The 26451-nt window shown below is 41.4% G+C and overlaps 1 protein-coding gene across 1 annotated transcript in view; it reads left to right on the top strand.

The window, feature by feature from the left end:
* Positions 1 to 26451, top strand: part of LOC140496305 (CBY1-interacting BAR domain-containing protein 2-like) — a 61965-nt gene that overhangs the window by 14250 nt on the left and 21264 nt on the right. The window contains exons 2-7 of the mRNA XM_072595889.1: positions 3477 to 3711; positions 8922 to 8990; positions 11192 to 11293; positions 14593 to 14598; positions 20531 to 20635; positions 23091 to 23204. Of these exons, the coding sequence (XP_072451990.1) occupies positions 3477 to 3711; positions 8922 to 8990; positions 11192 to 11293; positions 14593 to 14598; positions 20531 to 20635; positions 23091 to 23204 (631 nt within the window). The remainder of the gene's footprint in view (positions 1 to 3476; positions 3712 to 8921; positions 8991 to 11191; positions 11294 to 14592; positions 14599 to 20530; positions 20636 to 23090; positions 23205 to 26451) is intronic.

Below are 26451 nucleotides of genomic sequence, written 5' to 3'. Positions count from 1 at the left end.
TAAAACAACTCGCAAAGTTAGAGGCTGAGCTACTTTCTTGAAATGTTTTGAGGGAGTCTGGTCTGGTTCATAGCTGTCCGTAGTCTAAAATATAAAAACAAACATGGTCACTATTAAGGCTAAGATTGATATTCTTTGGACACAAAGTGGATAGGACAGAAAAAAAGAAGTTTGGCCACAATCTTACTGACCAAACTTCAAAAACTGTGTGGTGTTTTATTCCTCCTTGTATTCCTATTTCTTATCCATGATAATAGTCTACATAATGCCAGGATATCTTTTCATTGGCATAAAAGGAAATCCTTCCCTTGATTGTATGAATTGCTGCTAGTTTTTCATGCTATGTGTCACAAATATCTTTCTGTTGTCTCAACCATAAACCCAATAGTAAATGAGCGTGGGTAATCTGCAACAACGGCTTATCTGATCCTGGGTGACACTGCTGTATAATAGTTATATAATACATTAAGAAATGTTCCTGGGAGGAGCTAGCTGGTTTGGTTTCCACTCAAAGCTGTCTAATTAGGCAAGCTTGAGAGTTATAGTTAGTAAGTTTGCAGATGACACCAAAATTGGAGGTATAGTGGAGAGTGAAGAAGGTTACCTTGGATTACAACAGGATCTTGATCAGATGGGCCAATGGGCTGAGGAGTGGCTGATGAAGTTTAATTTAGATAAATGTGAGGTGTTGCATTTTAGGGAAGCAAATCTTAGCAAGACATATACTCTTAATGGTAAGGTCCTCGGGAGTGTTGCTGAACAAAGAGACCTTTGAGTGCAGGTTCATAGCTCCTTGAAAGTGGAGTCACAGGTAGATAGGATGGTGAAGAAGGCATTTGATATGCTTTCCTCTGTTGGTCAGAGTATTGAGTACAGGAGTTGGGAGGTCATGTTACAGCTGTACAAGATATTGGTTAGGCCACTTCTGGTCCCCTTCCTATCAGAAGGATGTTGTGAAACTTGAAAGGGTTCAGAAAAGATTTACAAGGATGTTGGCAGGATTGGAGGAGAAGTTGAATAGGCTGGGGCTGTTTTCCCTGGAGCATCAGAGGCTGAGGAGTGGCCTTATAGAGGTTTAGAAAATCATGAGGGGCATGGATAGGATAAATAGACAAGGTATTTTCCCTGGTGTGGGGGAATCCAGAACTAGAGGGCATAGGTTTAGGGTGAGTGGGGAAAGATATAAAAGAGACCTAAGGGGCAGATTTTTCACACAGAGGGTTGTGCGTGTGTGGAGTGGCCTGCCAGAGGAAGTGGTGGAGGCTTGTACAATTGCAACATTTAAAAGTCATCTAGACAGGTATATGAATAGGAAGGGTTTCGAAGGATATGGGCCAGGTGCTGGCAGGTGGGACTAGATTGGGTTGGGATATCTGGTCGGCATGGACGGGTTGGATCAAAGTTTTTGTGCTATGCACCTCTATGACTCTATGACTATAAAAATAATGTGTACTTACTCTTAGCTATAGCCTGAGGTCTTACAAGGGACTCTCATGAATCTCGGCTGTAATGTAACTAGTCACTAAATACTATCTACTAAATCTATTCTGATTAATAAGATGGTGCATCGCTACTGCTGAAGTCTCTCCCCACTGATTTAGACTAATGTTATTGAGAAGGATTGGTGGCAGTGAATCTACATATTTGAGATGTGATGGACACAGCCCCAATAGATATCATGCTGGCAAAGCTGGGATCTGAAAATAGAGCAGTCTTCCTCTGACATCCATGTACTTGCACCCTGCAAACAAAATGAACTGAACAGGAATCAGGAGCAAGAACACTGGCTGGTCCTTTCCTCCCTGTCATGATGAAAATTGTAGCACTGGATTTTTGTCAACTCAGCACTGGCTAGTGACCTAACCTGGGCCTCTCTTGGTTTGCACAGGGTTTTAATGATTAGTCAAATGGGTTTTGAACAGAAACTCCGCTGGGCAATATGTAAGAAGCATTAGATTTGACCTGTTTGCTTATATTTTATTTTGCTAAAATGCTTCAGTAGAAAGAGTATTTGTTAATTTTCCTGTAAGTAACAAAACAGTGGAAGTGAGTTATTTAATGCCCAATGCAAAGGTTTGCAGACAGAGACAGCAGAAGCTCATCTGTCTGCTGTATTTTTATGTCATTGTGTTCAGTTTTTCGTCCATTCATTTGAATTTCTTCTCATTCTTCAGTAACCTTTATTGCTGGTAGCTCCCATCCTTCTGTCCCGACCCTCTCAGTCATTTAAATCTCAGGCGAAACATTCAAAACAGCAAGAGGCATCCGACTGTACGTGGGCATTTGCTAAAAAATTTTACTTCAGCAGTGATCCCCGTGAGATTAAAATAGTGTCCCACTTAGTTGGGTGCCTGTGAATATGAAGATTTGACTTACAACAGGGTGAAGCTTAGAAATACGTCAGTCGCAAATTTGTTGAGCCTCACACTTTTTGGGCGGGGGTGATATGGAAGATGTGGAAAAAGTTGCGAGGATTCAATGTCTTCTTCAAAGGTCATCCGTAAACAAAAACAAGTTGACAGTTGCTACAGTTTTGTGGCAGAACGAGGCAGGCCTGTTAATAAAAGTGAACAGAAGTCAGGGAGTGGAAAGTGTTTACTCCACTATATGTGGAAGGCAGTCTTCGATAACTGAGATTTGGTCCACTGAATGTAACAAGCCATCTGAACATCTAACAAATGAGCAACGAGAAATGAACAAAAGGCTGAAGAATTGGCTGAATTTGAAATTTCCCGAGTAGGGAAGGTTGACGATTGCTGTGACTTTAGACGGATCCTCCTATAGAAACAATGTTGTCAAACTTGAAAGGGTTCAGAAAAGATTTACAAGGATGTTGCTACAGTTGGAGAGCTAAAAGGCAAGGTTGAATAAGCTGGAGCAGTTTTCCCTGGAGGGTCGGAGGCTGATGGGGTGACCTCATAGAGATTTATAAAATCATAAGAAGCATAGAAAGGATAAATAGTCGAGGTCTAGTCCAAAACTAGAGGGCAGAGGTTTAAGGTGAGGGGGGAAGGATTTAAAAGGGACCTGAGGGGCTACATTTTCACGCAGAGGGTGATGTGAGTATGGAATGAGCTGGCAGAGGAAGTGGTGGAGGCTGGTACAATTATAACATTTAAAAGGCATCTGGCTGGGTATATGAATAGGAAGGACTTGGAGGCATACGGGCCAAATGCGGGCAAATGGGACTAGAATAATTTAGGATTTGTGGTCGGCATGGACAAATTGGACTGAAGGGTCTGTTTCTGTGATGTATATCTCTATGACTCTATGACATCAATGTGTTTTAGACAGAAATTACTTGGACCCAGTCCAACATCATTCCTCAAGCTGTGTTCTGAATTGCCTGGGTTACTATTCCAAAGATCCGCTCACTCCTAACTCATTTTTCCTGGGCCTCAATTTCTCACAATATTATCTATAATTGTGACCCTCAGCACAGCCTACTTTCATCTCCTAATCTTTATTTTGAAAAGGGATGCTCAGGTCAAGATCATGGAAGGGACGGTGAACAATGCAGAAAAGTATCTCGGCCAGTTCTGCATGCTCCTGGCTTCCTACACACGCAAGAATGCAAGGCTGAGAGACAAGGTTGACATGCTGGTAAGACAGATTATGGACTTTGCAAACACCGAGAATCCAGAGTTACGAAGGTGCCTCAAGGACCTTGGAGAGGAGTTGTCAAAGATTCAGGACTACCGTCAGGCAGAGGTAGTAAATTTAATGGAGATGTCTATGCCCAAGGAGCTGGTTAAAGTGTGATCGTTTCATACATATATACACAGAAGCCTCACTGAGGCAAAGGAATATGAGTTAGCTTATCACTGGCACACATTATTGCTTACTGGAATCGTGGTGATGTTATTTTGAATTATTGACATAATAATGTCTGCTATTCACACTCTTAAAGTAATTACGTTTGTAGACATTTTGTATTTAGGGCTGTAATAGCAATGTTGCTGCAAGAATACTGACCAGGAGCTGTACAGGACTATCCTCGGAGACGTTAATTGTAACTTTTTAACCTTCATTCTGTGGAGGTAGGTAGTACTCAGCACATCTAAAATGACCATGAACAGCTCAGCTGAACTGAGGTATGTGCGGTGTGGGGAAATGTTGGCATTCCACTGCATGATAAAGTTTATTCAAGTTAAAAGCAATGAGTGTTCAGTTCTTCTGTAATTGTGCGGGTTGTGCAGTCACCTGGAGGCAATATAAAGCTTAATACCCATGCTTCAAACAATTTCCAAATAAATAAATCTCACATTGCTGATCTGACCAAATTTTCATTTTCCCCAGTTTGGGAGAATAACCATAATAAAAGGCCTCATCAAATTCCCAGATCAACTATTTTCAACTCTTACTGACCAAAGGAGAAAAAAGTACAAATGAGAGTGAATTATCCAAGTTTTGCCAAGCTTGACGAGCATTCATTCCAATTTAAATAAAAGAAATACTTTCAGGACTGGAAACATTTATAATCAATCTTAGTTGATGCTCAGTACGTGAGACCAATACAGTCACCTTGGATTGAAAGTGTTTACAATCTTATTTGGAACATTGCCTAATGCAAGGGGGGCAAATCAATCTCTCATTCAGTATAAGAGAACTTAAGCTCTTCTTCCTTTTTCTCTTTGAAAATAGGAGAATAGAAAGCAACCAGTGTTGAAACTTTTAGCTGAATGGCTCATGGTTAATGGTTCAGCTGTGACCTGAAATTTTGGTAAAGGTCAATGCTGCTGCCTCTCTTTTCTCTTTTAGTGTCTGACCCACTTGTTGTGCATTTGATAGATAGCTCTGAAAGCAACTGGGCTTCAATTCCAAAAGAATATATCTCAGTTTCCATCTATGAGAATTCCATTGATGGTGAGCTATTCAGAGCATTACAGATGTGGAATGTAGTAATGACATTGCTTTATTTATAAATCCCTAGATACAATTCCAAACTTTGACACCAGGAGACTTTTGAACCCTCCCATTTTTCATGAACATATTTCTGTTGAACATTTTAATTTGTTTAGAGTCATAAAGTCATAGAACCGTACAGCATGGAAACTTGTCCTTGCTGACCAGATATCCTAAATTAATCTAGTCACATTTGCCTGCATTTGGCCCTTATCCTTCTAAACCCTTCCTATTCATATACCAATATCATTTATTGTATCCGTTGCTCCCGATGTGGTCTCCTCTACATTGGCAAGACTGGACGCCTCCTAGCAGAGAGCTTTAGGGAACATCTCCGGGGCACCCGCACCAATCAACCACACAACCCCGTGGCCCAACATTTCAACTCCCCCTCTCAACCAGCCGAGGACATGGAAGTCCTGGGCCTCCTTCACCGCTGCTCCCTCACCACCCAACGCCTCATCTTCCGCCTCGGAACACTTCTACGCCAGGGCATCAACGTGGACTTCACTAGTTTCCTCACTTCCCCTTCCTCCATCTCAACCCAGTTCCAAACTTCCAGCTCAGCACTGTCCCCATGACTTGTCCTACCAGCCTATCTTCCTTTCCACCTATCCACTCCACCCTCCTCTCTAACCCATCAGCTTCATCCTACCCCCAGTCACCCATTGTACTCTTTGCTACCTTCCCCCACCCTCCTCCCTGACCAATCACCTTCATCCCCTCCCCCACTCACCTATTGTACTCTATGCTACTTTCCCCCCACCCCCACCCTCCTCTCATTTATCTCTCCACCCTTCAGCCAGTCTGCCTGTATTTCTGATGAAGGGCGATTTTCCTGCTCCTCGGATACTGCTTGAACTGCTGTGCTTTTCCAGCACCACTCTAATCCAGAATCTGGTTTCCAGCATCTGCAGTCATTGCTTTTACTCATTACACCAGCCTCCACCACTTCCTCTGACAGTTAATTCCATACACGCACCATCCTCTGATTGAAACTGTTGCCCCTTATGTCCCTTTTAAATATTTCCCCTCTCACCTTAAACCTATGCCTTTTAGTTCTGGACTCCCCCACCCCAGGGAAAAGCCCTTGTCTATTTATTCTATTCATGCCCCCCCATGATCTTATACACCTCCAAAATGTCACCCCTCAGGCTCTGATGCTCTAGAGAAAATAGCCTCAGCCTATTCAGCCTCTCCCTGTAGTTCAAATCCTCCAATGCCAGCAACATCCTTGAAAATCTTTTCTGAACCCTTTTAAATTTCACAACGTCCTTCCTATAGCAGGGAGACCAGAATTGCATGTAGTATTCCAAAAGTGGCCTAACCAATGTCCTGTACAGTCGCAACGTGACCTCCCAACTTCTTTGAACGTTGAACACTGTTCATACCACCATACCTTGAGCCTATTTAAACAATTAATTTTTGACACAGTCATGGTCATGTACAGCACTGAAGCACATCATTCAGTCCAACTTATCCATGCCAAACAGATTTCCTAAACTAAGCTAGTCCCATTTGCCAGCATTTGGCCCATATCCCTCTAAACCCTTGTTATTAATGTACACATCCAGATGCCTTTTAAATATTGTAATTGTACCAGCCTCCACCGCTTCCTCTGGCAGCTCCTTCCATACATGCACTACCCTTTGTGTGAAAAAGTTGACCCTTAGTTCCCTTTTAAATATTTCCTCTCTCACCTTAAATTCACGCCTTCTGGTTTTGGACTCCCCTGCCCTGGGGTAAGAAACCTTGGCTATTCATCCTTTCCATGCCCTTCATGATTTTATAAACCTCCATAAGGTTACCCCTCAGCCTCCAATGCTCCAGGAAAATTAGCCTCAGCCTATTCAGTCTCTTGCTGTAACTCAAACCTCCAACTCCAGCAACATCCTTGTGAACCTTTTCTGCACCATTTTAAGATTAACAACATCTTTCCTATACCAGGGAGACCAGAATTCAATGCAGTATTCTAAAAGTGGCCTCACCAATGTCCTGTACAGGTGCAACATGACCCCCCTCCCCAACTCCTACTGTCAATGCACTGACCAATAAAAGCATGCATACTAAACACCTTCTTCACTATCCTATCTACCTGCGACTCTACCTTCAAGGAACTTTGAACCTTCGCCCCAAGGTCTCTATGTTTGACAGCACTCCCTAGGATGTTATCTTTAAGTGTATAATTCCTGCCTTGATTTGCCTTACCAAAATGCAGCACCTCATATTTATCTAAATTAATCTCCATCTGCCACTTATCTCAGAGAACAAGATCCCATTGTTCTCTGAGATAATCTTCTTCACTGATCACTACACCTCCAATTTTGGCATCATCTGCAAACTTACTAAAATTCCTCCTACATTCACGTCCCAATCATTTATATAAGTGACAAAAAGTAGTGGATACAGCATTGATCCTTGGGGCACACCACTGGTCATAGGCCTCCAGTCTGAAAAACAACCCTCCCCCATCACCCCTCTCTTTCTTAACTTCAAGCCAATTTTTTAGATTAGATTACTTATAGTGTGGAAACAGGCCCTTAGGCTCAACAAGTCCATACCGACCCACCGAAGCGCAACCCATCCAGACCCATTCCCCTACATTTACCCCTTACCTAACACTACAGGCAATTTAGCATGGCCGATTCACCTGACCTGCACATTTTTGGACTGTGGGAGGAAACCGGAGCACCCAGAGGAAACCCACGCAGACACAGGGAGAATGTGGAAACTCCACACAGTCAGTCGCCTGAGGCGGGATTTGAACCTGGGTCTCTGGGTCTGTGAGGCAGCAGTGCTAACCACTGTGCCACTGTGCTGCCCACATTTTGTATCTAAATGGCTAGCTGTGCCTGGATTCCATGTGACCTAATCTTCCTAACCAGTCTACCATGCAAAACCTTGTTGATCACCTTACAGAAGTTCATATAGACAACATCCAACGCTCTGCCTTCATCAATCTTATTTGCCCCTTCTTCGAAGAACTCAATCTAGTTAGTGAGACATGATTTTCCACGCTTAAAGCCATGTTGACTATCCCTAATCAGTCCTTTCTTTCCAAATACATGTAAATCCTCTCCCTCAGAGCCCCCTTAAACAATTTACCCACCACTGATGTCAGGTTCACCAGTCTACAGTTTCCTGGCTCGTCCTTACCACTTTTCTTAAATAATGGCATCACATTAGCCACCCTCCAGTCTTCTGGCACCTCACCCGTGACTATCTCAGCAAAAGGCCCAGCAATCACTTCCTTAGCTTCCCACAAATTTCTTGGAACTTCTCCCCTTGTGCCTATGAAATTAGCTTTCTTTAAGTTTATTATCCCTGTCTGTGACTGGAGCATGTCACTTTGAAACATAACGTGGAATTCAAAGGTATTATGATCACTATTATGATTTCACGGCGCAATACCAGTTCTAAGGCAGCTTTATCCCTAATCACATCTACAGTGTATTGCTCCAGGAAACTGGTTAAAAATCAAATTCATTTAACAAATTAAAATACATCTTGAAATGAAACAAGCATTTGACACAAATAATCAAACCTTCCAAACAACCATTACTAACAGATCTCCCGCAAATCATAGTGGGATTTATACTCTTGATTATGAGTCTTGTAACATAATCATTACCCAAACATAACATAGGTTGAATGCTAGGGAGAATGAGGGAAAAATAAAATCTTAATTTTATTTTTCCACGAGGATTTTGCCAGCATTTGGTAACTGTCCAATAGTAATCATTGTAATTGGCTTTCACTGATTACTGGGTTGAGATTTCCTACACCTCGGAAAAATGAGGTGTTCAGGGAGCCTGTAGAGAACAGTGACAAGAGGTGATTACCACAAGATGGAAGTTAATTAACACAAGAGGGAATTAGCCCTATAGCAAAATTATGTTTCTATTAGTTATAAGTCACAGTTCGCTGCTACAGCTTCACAATTTGTTGCAGAAATGTCTTGACAAGATTGGCCATTGAAATAACTTCAGTTTGCCTTCCTCCCCAAATTGTTTCAGGTGGAGAGACTGGATGCCAAGGTTATTGCACCACTAAAGGCTTATGGTCCCCTGACAAAATCCAAGCGGGTATTTAACTTTACATTGTTTGTTAATCTTCTGCAATAACGTTTCCAAAGAATCAAAAGCCATGTTCTTTTCCATGCATGTGGCAAATGCCCAACTAAACAACCACTTGCATTTAGATAGTGCCTTTACTATAAGACAAACAATCCGAGGTGCTTCACGGAGCATGATAAATGGGAATCACCACTGAGCTACACAGAGAGATATCAGAACAGCAGAAAGATTTTAAGCAGTGTTTAATGAGGAAGACAGAAAGAGGGAGATGTGGAGAAGTAAAGAGGTTTAGCGTGGAAATTTTAAAGCTTAGAGCCCAGGCAGCTAAAGATATGGCCACCAACCTTGAAGTGGAGGAATATTTAAGAGGACAGAGTTCGAGGAGAAAAGATCCAACTGGCCTCTGGGTGAGGTTCCCAAATTTATTATGGTTCTAATCTGTTAAACTCTTGGGTGAAGTGAAGACAGATGGAGTAGCTCCCTTTCTTTATTCACCCGCCAAGTTCAATTGATCACCACAAGATTAACTTAATAAAGATCCCATTGCTGGTCAATACATTTGTCCCAGATCCAAATGCAGCTGTGTTTTAAAAGGAGACTCTCTTTAGTCATAAAGGATTGAGTTTATTAATGATCAAACGCGAGAAGAAATAGTCACACATCACGCTCTGCCCCTGCTCTGAGATTTCTAACAATCGAGTCTTTGCTAGACTGGGTACCAGACAAAGAAGTGACTGGGACTTGGGTCAAGTTAGGATGCAGGCACTATGGTTTAGGATGAGTGAAATACTCCAGAGGTTTCAAGATATGATTCTGGCCAGTATAGTACAAGAGCACAACTGTCACAGCCTGTTCCTGTTAAGCAGAAATGACTGGTAACTATTACTGGGGAATTGTTTCGACTCATCCAAGTTTTGATGTGGACTGATACTGTGGCAACATCTGTGATTCAGACGGTTTTGCCACTTGGCTGGAAGATACAAAACAAGTGTGGATAAAACACCAGATGGTGGGGGAGGCAGGGAGGTGGTGGAAGGAGGCAGTGGCAAACAAAAGGGAGAGGACACACTACAAACACTGGCTGAAATTCCAAATGAAATGCCTGTATAGAGAAATTCAATCACTGCCTGCAAATGAGAAAGGCGGGTTGATCATTTTTGGTGAAAATCATTCATTTAGAACTGGTAGTTGAAAGAAAGATTACCAAGCCCCCAAATAAAGTTGCTAAGCAAAATAGGGATGCGGGGATGGTGGTTGAGACTCCAGATAAAGAGGGGGATTCAGTTTCTTCAAATGTAGATGGAAGAGAGGGTATTTCATTGCAATATGTCACATCTTTAAGCGTTTTGGTAGGGTAGATTCGAGAAAGCATGCTGTGGAGAACATGGGGTAACGGGGTGGAGTGACATTGAGGCAACAGGGGTTTCAGTTAACAAGGGCCCTGTGATGCCTTGTCTCAGCAAGGCTTACCACAGATTGTGCCATTCAGCCACTTTACAGATCAGGAGAGTGCCATAACCCGAGACCAATGATCCTGAGAGCAGGAAGGTCAGAGACCAAGAGCTCTTCTGTACTCAGCAGCGCCAGTGGTGAAGTGGTGGCTACTATCGGTGCTGCACTCAGCAGAGGCCTTGGATGCAGGAGAGATCCAGGTGTGGATGCGTGATGGCAGAAGGGATTTTGCAGGGTTAAGCCTGTGAGGGAGGAGGTCAGCAGTTCAGACTGGGTGCTGGTTTTCAGTGAGATATCCATCTAGGTATTGGGTCCCTCAGTCAGGCACTGAATACTCTAAATGCTGCCCATTAATGTACATTCCCCAACTCCAGAAACCCACCAACATGCAAATGTTTGCTTTTCATACTCCCACCATGGTGGATCCCCTACTTGCCAATGGGTTAATACCCATAGTTCACCATTGCTTTCCTGATGGCAATGACTCAGCTAATGAGAGTTGACGTGCCCTTGATTATAAATTGTTGTGCTCATTTGAAATTTGGTGTTCTTGTTTTGACAATAATGTCTCTCTTCAACGATAGCTCAAATTCTGTATCACTAAGCAATGGTTAATTTGTACAAAAGAATTGGAGTGCCTGTCACAAAATAAAATTGACATTAACTTTATTAGTATACTGGTGTATAGAATTTTACACATTTTCTTGCCATAGAAAACATTATGTTAGTTTGGTTTATCCTTCCACTCTGAAATCAAGGCAGACATCAAGAAATTTAATAGCGTCCGCAACCGTGAAATTAAAGAACTTGAAAACCTGCAAAAGTTGAAGCAGAGAAATCCTTTGGACAGGCAAGGGATTGTATCCTTTCCCAAAGTTCTGCTCTTGAGGGTGGAGACTTTAAAGAAATAAAAAATTAATCATTTATACAACTTTTCAAATGCACATAATGGCTGTAATAGGGCCTGTAACTATCAAATAAGGTTTCAAGTCAAATTTAGAAGAATATGCAAAATAGGCATAAGCACCTTTAATATTTATGTAAATACTGATTATGATTAGTACATATTAATCACTAGGATTTAAAGCTCTTATATTTGTATTAATCTATAATGTGATTACATCATAATTAATTATGATCAGTTATATTACTGCTTATACCATCATGTACTATGTACAAACACAGACAGAAATATCTGCTAAGATATTTTGGAAAAAAACTTTTACAATACATCCATTACCAGTGACTTCAATAATATATTCTTCTCTTGCTGACCTATTGCTCGCTTTAACCCACTGCTAAAGCCTGGAGCAAGCAATAGAATATTAAATTGGTAAAGGAGCAATTTAACACGAAATTAGTTACCATTTGTCATATTATGATCTTCTGAGCAATTGAGAGATTGTTTTAGTAAATGTTCATCCATTCTTCAGATTCTTGAGACCTCAAGGTATTTCTGCCAATATATACAGGATGATTAGGCAGAGGAAGTCTCCATCCTAAGCTGCTTTAGTTCCAACCTTTAATCAGAGTCTTGCCCATTTGATGACTAAGGTGAGTTTAAACTAGCTTGTCAGGAGGATGGGAATCTGAGAGGTAACCCAAAATTGAAGGAAAGAATGTAGTAAAATTGGTGACAGGAAGTTGAAAAGATCCTAGGGAGACTAGAAGACAGGGGAAGAAAATTAAGCATTGAGAGTACGCTTCAAAGGTGGAATGATGTCACAAAGAGGAAGTGAAGGGGACTCTAATGCCTACAGTATTCACAAGGTATTTGATCTAAAGGCAGAGTTACAGATACATTGGTATGATCTAATTGCCATTACAGAAACACAGCAATGTGGTGACCAGGACAAGGACTAGGAAATTAGCATGCTAGGATATTTGGTAATTAGGAAAGGCAGACAAAAAGCAAAAGGAGGTGGAATTGTACTCATAAATAAAGGAAGGGATCAGTACATTGGACGTCATAGAATCCCTACAGACTGGGAAGAGGCTATTCAGCCCATTGTGTCCACACTGACTATCCAAAGAGCATCCAACCAGACCCACTCTATCCCCATAACTCCATTTTTACCATGGCTAGTCCATCTAGTGAGTTTATCCACTTTGGAGAGAGAACAGGTATGCAAAGTAAGAAGTTGGAAAGTGTTAATGTATAAAGGGACCTAGGTGTCCTTGCCGATAAGTTACCAAAGACTAATATGCAGGTGCAGCAAGCTAATAGGAAGAATAGCCTTTACTGCAAGAGGAGGTGAGTACAGGAGAAATGATACCTTGCTTCAATTTTATAGGAGTGTGGTCAGACTGCACAGAGAGTACCATGTGTAGGTTTGGTCTCTTCATCGTAGGAAAGATTTTCTTGCCATAAAGACATGGTTCACCTGTTTGAAAGATGAATTTCGTATTCTTATAATTGTTGCTTTCCAAAGCAGCAAATTCTCCAGTGGAGATAGATGTGTGCTGATGGCATTTAGAATTAGGTAAGATGCCTCAATCACATGGATTTTAATTTGAGATAAGAATAGGACACTATGTTTACTAGATAATCATAACCTTAATTTTCAAACATGCCTGATGTAAGATCATGAGTGGAAGCTTTACTGTACGTAGAGGAATGGGAGCTGGTTTCAGCACAATAACCAATTATAAGGTTCTTAACAGATGGTGCTCAAGACCTGGATACCTCCATCTCCCTATTCAGATAAGCTCTTTCGAGTCAGCACCTCTGTAAGAGGTCACATAAAACTATTCACATCTCAGGGTTCTGCTTGGCATTTCAAAAGCTCACAAGCAACCACTTTCTGCTACCAAGTATTCCCATACAACTCTATACAGATCAAGATGCAAAAAAAGCTTTACTTTTATTAATTTACAGAGTATGGTTATCACTGGCTAGATCGGAATTTATTTCCTGGGGGGCTGTTAAGAGTCAACCTATTGCTGTGGATCTGGAGTCACATGTAGACCAGACCAGGTAAGGGTGGCAGTTCTCTTCCCAAAAAAAAAATAAGTGAACCAGATGGGTTTGTCTGACAATCATTTCATGGTCATCATTAGACTCTTAATTCAGAATTTTTATTGAATTCAAACTTCACCATCTGCCGTAGTGGAATTTGAACCCAGGTCCGCAGAACATTACCTGGATCTCTGGGTTAATAGTCTAGTAATAATGGCACTAGACATTCACCTCCCCCTCCAATTAGTCAAGCTCTCCTGAATAGCTTACTCCTTGATAACTTTTCTTGCTCTTCTCTCAGGATGGGATTTAATTAATTATCAGTTCACGTTGCATTATTCACATTAGCTCACTTCAATGATCAATCATCATTTCTGTATGAGAAAGATAATTTAACCTGTTCTGATTAATTCTTCAACAATTCCTCCCCTGCCAAGTGTTGCACTTGATTGTGATTTAAAAGTTTCTAAGACTCTGATACTCTTCCAGGGACTCAATTCAAGTATTGATCATTGACTATTGTCAAGAAATTTCCCAGTATTGTTTCTATACCTTTTCTTAGCTTGTGCTCGCTTGCTCATGTAGCTTAACACAGCTTTCTGATTTCAGAGTTAATCGATTTTTACCCATCTTGTGCTGATTTTCACAACCAGGCCATTGGATTGAAATTGAAACTGTCGAGATCCCAACATAGCTCACCCTGGGGAACCTCACTCATTACTTCCTCATAATCTTCAATATATCCTGAAAAACTGGACCCACTGTTCTCTCTTTTTCTTATCCATTGCCAAGTTTTACCTGAGTTATTAAAACTTTGAAGCTAATTACTAATCCATCATGTCAAACCTTATTCAATGCCTTTTGGAAGTCTAATATCCTGAGATGTCACTTCTGCAAAGAAGATTAGATCAAGGAGATTAGACAGCAGTTTTACAAACTTGGATATCCTGCTGACTGCATCCATTGTGTCAGGATTCACCTCAAATAGTCCTCAAGTACAGTCAGATCTCATATCAGTTTCATTTTCTTTTTATTGTATGTTATGAAAGAATGGTAGGATGGAATAGATTACATTGTACATTTAGATAAAGCTCTCTATATTGTGTACAGGCCCAGAAATGTTGGAATTATCTTTGGGAATGAAATTAGAAATGTTGTCTCATCATTTAAGCTTTTTTTTTCCTTAACTGATCTTTCCAGTCACTGGTATGTGGTTTTTAAATTTGTATCTGAAATTTTAAAACTCCCCCTCATGCAGCAGGCTCTGATTATTGTAATGTCAATGTATAATCCCTAAATTGTGAAAACAGCCATTTGGCCCAACAAGTCCACATTGATTCACTAATGACCATCCCACCAAGACTCACCCCATCTCTGTAACTCTGCATTGCCCACAGCTATCTCGGTAAAAACAATGACTGCAGATGCTGGAAACCAGATTCTGGATTAGTGGTGCTGGAAGAGCACAGCAGTTCAGGCAGCATCCAAGTAGCTTCGAAATCGACGTTTCGGGCAAAAGCCCTTCATCAGGAATAAAGGGTTTCACGACATGGTTGAAGAGCTTCAGGGCAGAGGAAATGACCTGGGAGTTGCAGTGGGAGAGGGACTCCCTGAGATTCTTGTAGAGAGAGGAGGAAAACTTCTTCAAGGCAGGCATCCTTGCAAGAGGATTCGCAGTAGGGTTAAAATCAACTCGGTAAAAACAATGACTGCAGATGCTGGAAACCAGATTCTGGATTAGTGGTGCTGGAAGAGCACAGCAGTTTAGGCAGCATCCAAGTACTTCAAAATCGACGTTTCGGGCAAAAGCCCTTCATCTAGTCTACCTAACCTACGCACCCCTGGATACAATGAGCAATTTAGCATGGCCAATCCACCTACCTTGCACATCTTTGGACAGTGGGAGGAAACCAGAGCACTCAGATGTAACCCACACAGACATGGGGAGAATGTGCAAATTCAATGCAGATAGTTGCCCAAGGGTAGAAATGAACCCATATCCCTGGTACTGTGAGGCAGCAGTGCTAACCACTGAGTCACTGTGGTGTCTATGAGAATTATGAATTTTTAATATGCTGGAGGTGGGGAGGGAGCAGGGAATGCAGCTGCCTCCAGTGAATAGCTGTTTATCCCCTTAAGTTGCTGGTGATGGAGCCTGTCCAGAACGAATTGACATTTTCAGAACTCCTGGCTACCTTGAACCGTCCTATGCCGATCAGTGCATAATTGTCAGATTCACTGCAGGACCCAGTCCATCCTTTGGATGTGGTTTTGAGAGGAATGTGTGGTGTTAACTGGCACCGGCAGGAATGCTGCTCCTTGCCTCACTCTGCAAGCGTACTGACCATTTCATTCAACTCCTTTCAAGGCTCTGCCTGCTCGAATTGGCAAGGCAGCAACAGCCTCCAAAATAATGGCCATCTACCCTTGATGTTGTTGGCAGACAGGCAATTCCCATTCCTTGAAGGCAATATGGCGTCACCATTGGAGCACCATGTTCAGCTCTTGGCCAATTAGTCCATTTCAATTTAAAAACAGCCAAGCAAGAACCACACAACTTCAGAGTTCTGTTGGAACTCAGATTTCAAACAGGTATGAAGTTCTTGATAAACCCTCAAAGTTTAGGTCCTAGTTGTAGAAAGTAACTGAAGGCCTCAGCATAAACAGTTCTTGATTTACAAGCCCATTGATCAGTAGAAATCAGCTGAGGTTAGGCTGTAGGTTTATAGGGATGGTGCATGCTTTATATTGCACCTCAAGTGATAAGTTCTGTAATAATACAACACTGATGCAGGATTACCTCAAAAAGCATTGTCAATAAATCTAAATGATGACCAATTATCAACCAACACTACATTCACCTTCTTCATGAAAATGGTATGATGTTGCTTTTCCAAGTGCTTCGTATTTGTCAATATGCCAACAAAGTAATTAATGGAAATGCAATGTGGTTTGTCTTCCTGGAGTTTTCCTTTCAGTAAATGAGAAACGTGTCTTCTGACTGATTGCTGCAGTCTGCTTTGGCAGAGGTGAGTTAAATGTCAGATGCATCACCTTCATCAAGTCTGTGTTGCTGTGGTTCATTTATATGTGCATGCACTGGCAGATCTCAAATGGTGAAGTTGATGATCAGTATGAAGTGCTTGCAGGGGAGGTGTTGCAGAGAGTAAGTGCAATATTTACATGGCATGCTTCCCGCATGTAATACATATGTAAAGAAAAGTGTAGGAAGTATTTGCATTTATATACCATCTTTCACAAACTTAAGAAGGCTCAAATGTCACAGCCAATAAGCATAGTTTTGAATTACAGTCACCATTGTAATGTATGAAAAGTTATTACAATCCTGTTAGAGAATGTAAACACTTAAAAATATATGAAATACTTTGATCTAACCAACAGAACTCCACCTCAAAATTTCACTTTTTGTTAATGAAACAATATTTGTTGTATTAAACAAAACAATCACGATTAACTTAACAAGATGCTTTAGAATTATGATATGGAGATGCTGGTGTTGGACTGGGGTGTACAAAGTTAAAAGTCACACACCAGTCGCAAATTCATTTTTCTCAAGTGAGAACCACATTCTCACTTGAGAATGTAACTTTAAAAAAATAGTTTTGCAATTTACATATGAAAGAAGTGAAACTAACATGGTCATTCTAACAGATGAGAAACTTAACAAACACTCAAGGTATTTTTCAATTATAATTTCAGATACATCACACTGTAAACTTTGCTATAAATTCTGTTTCTTGCAATTGTGTACTCCACAACCACCTGATGAAGGAGCAGCGCTCCGAAAGCTAGTGCTTCCAATTAAACCTGTTGGACTCTAACCAGGTGGTGTGTGATTTTTAACTTTAGAATTATTCATGTTATGCACCTCAGGTTTACTTTCTGCTTCCTCCAAGAATTCTCTTCTCAGACACATCAAACTCAAGGTCACTCACTTCCATAAGGACCACCCTGCAGTCTTCTGGAGAATTTTCCACAACTCCAGCAATTGTCAAAGATACGACCTTCATTTGCCCTCCCTTGACTGTGGATGCTTTAGTCCATTGGTTACTATTCCAATATTTCCAAGTGAATCTACTTGTTACTTTTTTTTTATTTGATGGCTTCTCCCACTAGCTTCAACCTAGATAAGTTTTTTAGATTCTGTGCCCTCACAGGATTCAATCTGAGAGTAAACCTCATTCACATTCCGCAAGCTCAATAAAGATTAGATTAGATTACTTACAGTGTGGAAACAGGCCCTTCGGCCCAACAAGTCCACACCGCCCCGCCGAAGCACAACCCACCCATATCCCTACATTTACCCCTTTACCTAACACTACAGGCAATTTACAATGGCCAATTCACCTGACCTGCACATCTTTGGAGTGTGGGAGGAAACCGGAGCACCCGGAGGAAACCCACGCAGACACGGAGAGAATGTGCAAACTCCACACAGTCAGTCGCCTGAGGCAGGAATTGAACCCAGGTCTCTGGCGCTGTGAGGCAGCAGTGCTAACCACTGTGCCACCGTGCCACCCTGCTTACAGCGCAGGTATAGCTGGCTGTTACTTCTCTCGTTGAGCTGCAAACTACATCAAGTCCAAATTACAACCAAAAATATCAGCAAGTGCATAGATTAAAATGAAATCAAAAATCCTTCCTAACTCCACCCACAGACATGAAGATGTAGCCTGCTCTGGGCTGACCTTTAGATTAATTATCTTCCATGTGCTAATTATTTTTTAATCTGATAATATAAATGAGTTTATAGCTTTTCAGGGTTTCCTGAATACTTTAAAGTTAGTTACTGCCTAAAACCAGAACTCTCTCTCCAGACTACATTTCTTTGCAGGGAGAGTAGCCATCATGCCTCCAGTTAAGTAAAACCTGTTGCTTTATAGCTCTCTCTCTCTTCTCATCTTAAAACTGAAAATATATTCTGAATAACATGGACCAAGAATTAGATATTTGTACTGAAGGCTACAGCCAATTTGTACACAGCAAGGTCACAAACAGCAATAAGACCACGGCCAGATAATCCATTCTTAAGATTAGATTTGCACAGGGTACACTGGCTTCTATTTTCACTCCCACATCTAGAGAACAGGGTTGGGACAGTTTATGACTTCCAAGAAAAAAGTAAGTTGAGATTTTTGTGTGACAGCCGGTGAAAATATGAGATGTAGCCATTGCCTGGATCGAGTTCAGAGGCACTCATTGGGCCAGCTGGGTACAGGGGCAGTCTGACTAAAACGTTGCTGCTCTGGCACTCTGTCGAAGCTATGATAAACAAATAAAGCAGAGTAAAGCCCTCCTGCCTAAATGCTCAACCCTTCATGTTGCCATAAACTTCTCATGCCCAAACAATGCCAACCCATGACACCATATGAACCCCATACCCCCTCTCTGAGTGGCCCTTTATATTATTCATATCATCCCATGCTTACTCCAGTTCCCTACAGCTATGTTGCCAAATGATAGCAGCTCATGCCAACCCATGGCAATCAGCATCACCACAAAAACCACTTTGACACCCTCAATGCCAGCCCATCCATAAACAGACATCAGGAATTAAGAGATTAAATAGAGTTTTTCAGCGTCGATTGAGGAACTCAGTATTAAAAAGTACACTGTCATTGATAAAAATTCCATTAAAAATAAACTCCATTACTCCCATATAATAAACAAGCATTTGAACACTTGTATTTATACTCAAAGATTTTATGAGCACTTGGAACTGTTAACCAAAGTGTGAATTGACAGGCAGCCCAGGGTGACAATGATTGATTGTGAAACCATTCATTCTGCACTAATCCCTATAATTACCAAATCCTGTAATTATCAGGCTACCATCACAATAGTAGCCACCTTCACCTTTAGCATTACTGTTTTCTTTTCAAATATTTAATGGACAAGGAATTTAAAGACATTGACAGCTTGACAGTCTATTGATAGCTCCCTTTGTCAATAATCTTTACAACTCCAATGTTTCTGTCAGCTCCAATAGGTTTTTCCACTTTCCATGCACATCATGTCTAGTTTTAACAACCCCAAAGTGTACTTTGGCAGGATACCATACTGCACCAAAGACTTCCACTAAGTTTAAAAATTCTCCTAATAGGTATAAAACACATAAGTCATGTTCTGGATTTCCCACTAGTGAAAATCAGATCTCACTGATAGCAGCTGACCTGTAACTTGTATCATTGCCGATGTGTGAATCGTAGGTATGCAAACGATAACTTGCTGCCTTTACCCCCCTCCCACCATGTGAAAATAGTAGGGACCAAGCTCAGAAATGGAACTGCTACATTCAGGTCTCCAGTGCCATTTTTGCTAAGACATAGAGCATCTCCCACCACAGAGTCTTAGGCCTATCCATGAACTTTAATTTGTTGGGCAAGCACTTCCATTGAAGATTCATGAAAAAGACTGTGTTACATCTTTTAACCCTCTGAGGGATTCAGTGGTGTGCTTTCTTAATGTTTGAAGTGCTATTTTGTTAAGCAGAGTGAGTTTATCTCTTTGGACATTATGAAAGATGTTTGAGAGATTACAGAAGCACAATGGTTAGCTTATGCAATCTCTCAAACATCTTTCATAATGTCCAAAGTAAGGGTTTAAGCAAAATTAAAGACTCAAAATATTGCACAATAATGCAGGTCCATTTTTATTCCACATTGACTGATTGTATTGCCCAGAGCTGTAACTGTGAGTAGAGTTTGGGTTTTCCATGGAGCAGCTGTCTTGAATATGAGTCTTGAGGAAGCAAAGGTTTTACTTGTGACCATTAACAAAAAATTAGCAACACTGCCCTCAGGCTCATTTCTCCTTCACATACCTTTCTATTTCCTGGTGCATTTTATTGGAAATAGCTTCAGAGACAGTACACGATCCAGTTTCAGCACATAATAGAAGACAGACTGTACTCTAGATGCACAATTATTTGAAAAAGAATGCTTTTAAGAAATGTAAAGTTTAGCTGATTTAATTTCAGTATAAGATGTGCTTCCTTTTGAGTATTGTCCCTCGGAGTGCTGTGTACATTTCTTGCCAAAGTGAATCTGCACAGGGTTGTTCGCTTGCTCCACGTTAACGTGGCTTTCTGAACGTGAACATTGGTTTCCTTCCTTAGGCTGAAGCCAATGTGCAGAAGGCTTCAGTTGATGTCAATCACACCACACATCAGCTGGAGGAGATCATTCTCAAATTTCAGCAGCAAAAACTGAAGGACATTAAGGTATGAAGATTTGATTATTCATTAATAACGGTTCAATTTCCTAACTTCCTTTCAGACTATTCCTTGCCTCAGATTATTCTTACATCCAAAGCCTTTCACAAAGTGAAAGTGCAATTAAGGGTCACCAGACCTTTCCCTGGAATGGCAGGACTGCCTATGAACAAAGGTTGGGCAAACTCCAGAGTTTGGAGGGATGATAGGTGATCTCATTGAAACCTACAATAGAGATAGACAGGGTAGATGATTGGGGAGTCCAGAATCAGAGGGGACAATTTAAAAATAAGGGGAACGCGGTTTAGATTCAAAATAGGAAAAATCTTTTCATTCAGACGGTTGTGAACTTTAGAATTCTCCAACACATGCCATTTATTGTAACATACAAAATTCACAGAGGACTTGAGAGGGTAAATGTGGAAAGATCATTTCCCCTTGTGGTGACTCTAGGACCAGCGGGCATAATTTCAGAATAAGGTGTCGTACATTTAAGACAGAGATGAGGAGGAATTTCTTTTTTTCAAAGGATAATTAATCTGTATAATTCTTTACCACAGAGTGCTTTTAAGTCTGGGTTGTTTAATGTATTCAAGATTGAGATAGACAGATTTTAAGGAAATCAAGGGCTATTTGGGAAAAAGCAGGGAAGTGGAGTTGAGAATGATCAGATCAACCATGACATCATTGAATGGCAGAGCAGACTTGATGGGCTGAATGGCCTACTACTGCTTCTATGTCTCATGGTGTTCTGGTCACAGAAGGCTGATGAAGCTTGGTCTTTGAGTATATTTAATGTAGAGGTTGATAGATTTCTGATTATCAGTGGCCCACAGGGTTATAGGGTGGAGGTCAGTAAAAAGCATTAAAGTATTCAATCAACAATGAAAATACTGAATAGTTTAGATTTAGATTACTTACAGTGTGGAAAAAGGCCCTTCGGCCCAACAAGTCCACACCGCCCTGCCGAAGTGCAACCAACCCATAGCCCTACATTTACCCCTTACCTAACATTACGGGCAATTTTAGCATGGCCAATTCACCTGATTTGCACATCTTTGGACTGTGGGAGGAAAACGGAGCACCCAGAGGAAACCCACGCAGACATGGGGAGGACGTGCAAACTCCACACAGTTAGTCGCCTGAGGCAGGAATTGAACCCGGGTCTCTGGCGCTGTGAGGCAGCAGTGCTAACCACTGTGCCGCACTCACGACTGCCTGAATAGCCTACTCCTGCACCAATGTTCCAAAGTTCTAAAGGCTGTTACTTGAATCCAATCCTTATGACAATCTCAAACCAGAAAACCTCTCTCCTCCCTCAGTTGCCCTTCATTCTGTGATATTTCGGTCTTTGCTAAATTACCAGCTCTCTTTTCAATCTTAATGTTAATGGTGCTTCACTGGTGTTGACCCTGCACATAGGTTTGCCTGTAGGAGCAGTGCCAGCTCCTTCAATTCTCAAAGGAGAACAGGAGTCTTGTGACAGCACCAGAGGGTATCTGAGCAGTCATCTAGAACTGAATGAATGAATTGAATTGAATTTATTGAATTTATTGTCACATGTACCGAGACACAATGAAAAGCTTTGTCTTGTGGGCAATACAGGCAGATCACATAGTTAAGTAGCACAGCTACTAAATAATAGGTAAACAGCGGTGAAAGTAAAACACAGGTACAGGCGAATATTAAGAGTTTGTGAGTCCATTCAACATTCCAACAACAGTAGGGTAGAAGCTATTACAAAATCAGCTGGTGAGTGTGTTCAGGCTTCTGAACCTTCCCACCGATGGTAGAGGTTGTAGAAAAACATTGCCAGGGTGAGATTAGATTAGACTAGATTCCCTACAGTGTGGAAACAGGCCCTTCGATCCAATCAGTTCACACCGACCCTCCAAAGAGTAACCCACCCAGACCCATTTCCCATCTGACTAATGCACCTAACACTACGGGCAATTTAGCATGGGCAATTCATCTAACCTGCACATCTTTGGACTGTGGGAGGAAACCGGAGCACCCGGAGGAAACTCACACAGACACGGGGAGAATGTGCAACCTCCACACAGAGAATCGCCTGAGGCTGGAATCAATCCTTGAACCCTGGTGCTGTGAGGCAGCAGTGCTAATCAATGAGCCACAGATCTTTAAGAATACTGGTGGCCTTTCCTTGACAGTGGGTCTGGTAGATGGATTCTATAGATGGGAGGTTGGCCTTTGTGATTGTCCGGGCCAAGTTCACCACTCTCTGTAACCGTCTCCGATCTTGAATGGTACAGTTGCCATATCTGGTCATGATATATCCAGACAGAATGCTCTCGATGGCGCACCTATAAAAGTTGGCAAGGGTGTTTGCCATCATGCCAAATTTCCTCAGCTGCCTGAGGAAGAACAGACATTATTGGGCCTGTTCACTATGTTATGATTCACTTTGTACAAGTTGGACCATTTTCTTTCGTTTTGTTGACAGGCTATTTTCTCAAACTTTGTGACCATCGAGATGATATTTCATGCCAAGGCCCTTGAGATTTTCACGAATGCTTTTCAACACCTGAACAACTTTGATGAAGAGAAGGATCTGAAGGTATGAATGGACTTAGCTTGAGTTCAGTTCCTCGTAAAGCAGATTCACAGAAATCTTGACTAGGATAAACTAGAAACAAAAATACTTTTTTTTCAACAAATGAAACATCTAGATGAAAGCCAAAACCACACAGAGAATGGCTTTGCAGAAACTAGAATAATTGGGGGATGAGACAAGATAATATTCTAGGTGACTGTCGTTTGAACAGCAAAAATTGAAACAGAGTCCATCACTTTGTCTTATTTTCCTCACACCACAATGCTCTGTGGTTGGGATATCTGGTCAGCATGGATGGGTTGGACCGAAGGGTCTGTTTCCATGCTGTACATCTCTATGACTCTATGACTGATGAGCACTACCCTGTGAAAATGAATTATTGCTCTATTGTTACATAATGCTTGTGAAGCTTGGAACATCATACTGGAAAGCATTTGACATTTAATCTAAACAGATGTACTTCTCATTACAAAGAATTTTTTTCCCATGACAAAAGACAAATTCTGCAAAAGATTTAGAGACCTCTAAAAACATTGAGAGATAAGCATTGAGATCTTTAGTCACGTCTTATATGGACAATGATGAACAAAACGCTCCCTGGTCTATCAGATCTATCCCTTCAAAAACTACTGATACCTTCTCAATAAGTAGACTCCACTGCCTCTGCTTCTTTTCTGTGAGAGAAGCAAGAATAAAGCAGTTATAAACACAATTGGATGGAAATAATCCAAGGAATTTTTCTCTGATTGATTCCTTCTTTGCCACGTTGATCGCAACCAGTCCAGGAGATCACACAGATCATGAATTCCTCATAGCATATCCCATTTGCAAGAGGCAAGAAATGAGTCTAGCTCTTGCTTCTAGGAATTTACTGTGTTGGCTGTTCCAACCAGCTCTCTGTTCCTCTGGTCCAATATACACAGTGAAACGATCCTCCTCCCAAAATCCACCCTATACCTAGCATGCACACCTGAAAATTGTGACCATTGGTTGTCCCTAACCTATTTCCAATAACAAGCTATATTTATAATAGCAGTTATAAATGATAAAATGTCCCAATACATTTTACAGGAGCTTTATCAAGCTTTATAAGGAGATTTTAGGTAAGATAATCAAAATCTTGGTCAAAGAGTTGGGTTTTAAGGAATTTCTTAAAGCATGAAAGTAAGGTTTAGGAGCGTAGAGGGACGGAGGCTGAATTCCAGAGGTCGGGGCCTAGGCAACTGAAAATACAGTCAAGATTAGTGTTGCTGGAAAAGCACAGCAGGTCAGGCAGCATCCGAGGAGCAGGAAGTACCGCTGCAGTTAAATTTGAAGATGCACAAAAAGCCAGAATAGAAAGAGAACAGGGTTCTGAAATAGGAGATGATTTCAGAAATGGGCACTCCAAGGCGATGGATAGATTTGAAAACAGAAATGAGAACTTTAAAATTAAAATGTTGCTTGAATGTGAGGTAATATTGATCAACCTGCATGGGGCAGGTGATAGCAGAATGGCACTAGCTCATGAGCAGCAGAGTGTTAGATCACCTCACGTCCATGGTGTGTAGAATGTGGGAGACCAACCTCGAGAGCTTTTAAATAGAGCATTTAATTAATACAAAGTGAAACACCATCTATTCCCTTCATTATCTCCTAAGCTTCAATTAGAACAGTTGTAAATCTACACTTCACTGAAATGTAGAGTCCCAACTCTTTTAGGAGAAAGTGAGGACTGCAGATGCTGGAGATCAGAGCTGAAAATGTGTTGCTGGAAAAGCGCTCATGCCCAAGATGTCAATTCTCCTGCTCCTTGGATGCTACCTGACCTGCTACGGATTCCTGAAGAAGGGCTCATGCCCGAAACGTCAATTCTCCTGCTCCTTGGATGCTGCCTGACCTGCTGCGCTTTTCCAGCAACACATTTTCAGCTCCCAACTCTTTTAGCCTAACTTGCTAATAAGGATTTCTTTTCCTGCGAATCAGTTTTCTCCCTTTCCAAAGTTTTAATATCATTTACCTTGTGACATATCAAAAACTAAACATGTATTTCACATGAAGCCAAGATCTTAGACAAGGAAAAAGTATCATAGTATTATAATTAATATTATAATGGGCACATTCATCATCGTATTTACACTATCAATTCATGCCATTTACTTTTAGAGATTTATAAATTAGGACATGCATGAATCTTCATATTTTTCAGGATTTTGTGATTTTTTTCCCTAAATGTTGAACATTTACAACGACAATGTGCATAATACTGCACCATTCCAAACGAAACACAATTTGCCAGTCATGAAGTCTGCCTCCCTACACATCAAGACCAGCCTGAAAACAATGCTTCATGTTACCTTCAAATTTCTAAATTGTGCCACAAAACCTCCATCCAGATCATTTATAAACCTCAGCCTACAACCACTTTTCTCCTAGACTACTCTCGCAGCATCACTGATGAGAGTGTTCCATGAAGCAGTGCCAATGTAAACATCGGAGACAGGATTTCAGGCAACTTACAAACTGTGGAATTCCAGGAATTCACATTCACAGCTGGGAGTTCTTCCATCCTCTCATTATTTAGCCCAAACTTTAACCACTGTTTGTTTCCATTCAACCTTTCGGCAAATATTAGGGGGGTGGGGGGAGTGCGAGGGGTGGGCAGGGAGGTCTGCATTGATTTATTTTGGATTTTTTTCATGGGATTGTGGGCGCCTCTGACAAGGCCAGCATTTTTTCCCCATTCCTCATTGCCCTTTGGCCCTTTGTCCACTGTTTATTGAGCAGTTAAAAGCGAGCCACTTTCCTGTGGGGTCTGGAATTCTATCTAAGTTAGACTTCTTCCCTTGAAGGATCTTTGCGTTATAAATCTTGCTCAAGCAATTGATGATTTCATGGCCACCATTACTGAGACTGGTTTTCAATTTCAGTAATTGATTAATTGATTGAACTTGGGCGATTCAAGATGGCGCTGACCCAGTAGGTCCGGGTTTGCTAAGCTCTGCCCAGAACCCAGACAAAGTGGGGCACCTACCCTCCCTTCACCTCTTAAGGAGCTAAAAATATTTTTTTCCTGGCCGCTATAGCCATTTTCCACCAAACTTGAGTAGCTTGGCGCACTCTAACATGACTAAAGGCAAAGGAGCATGGAACCCACAACACACAGGGACCCCCAGCCCCCCGCCCCTCCCCCCGCAGCAACAGATGTGTCTGCAGCCGCCCCAGGGGACTTATCTCCAGAGGCAAGCTTGGTCTCAGAGTTTGTAAAACT

Source organism: Chiloscyllium punctatum, chromosome 26 (genome assembly GCF_047496795.1).
Source record: "Chiloscyllium punctatum isolate Juve2018m chromosome 26, sChiPun1.3, whole genome shotgun sequence".
NCBI lineage: Eukaryota > Metazoa > Chordata > Chondrichthyes > Orectolobiformes > Hemiscylliidae > Chiloscyllium > Chiloscyllium punctatum.
Note: the sequence above shows the minus strand (reverse complement) of the source record. Positions and strands in the feature narration are given on the sequence as shown.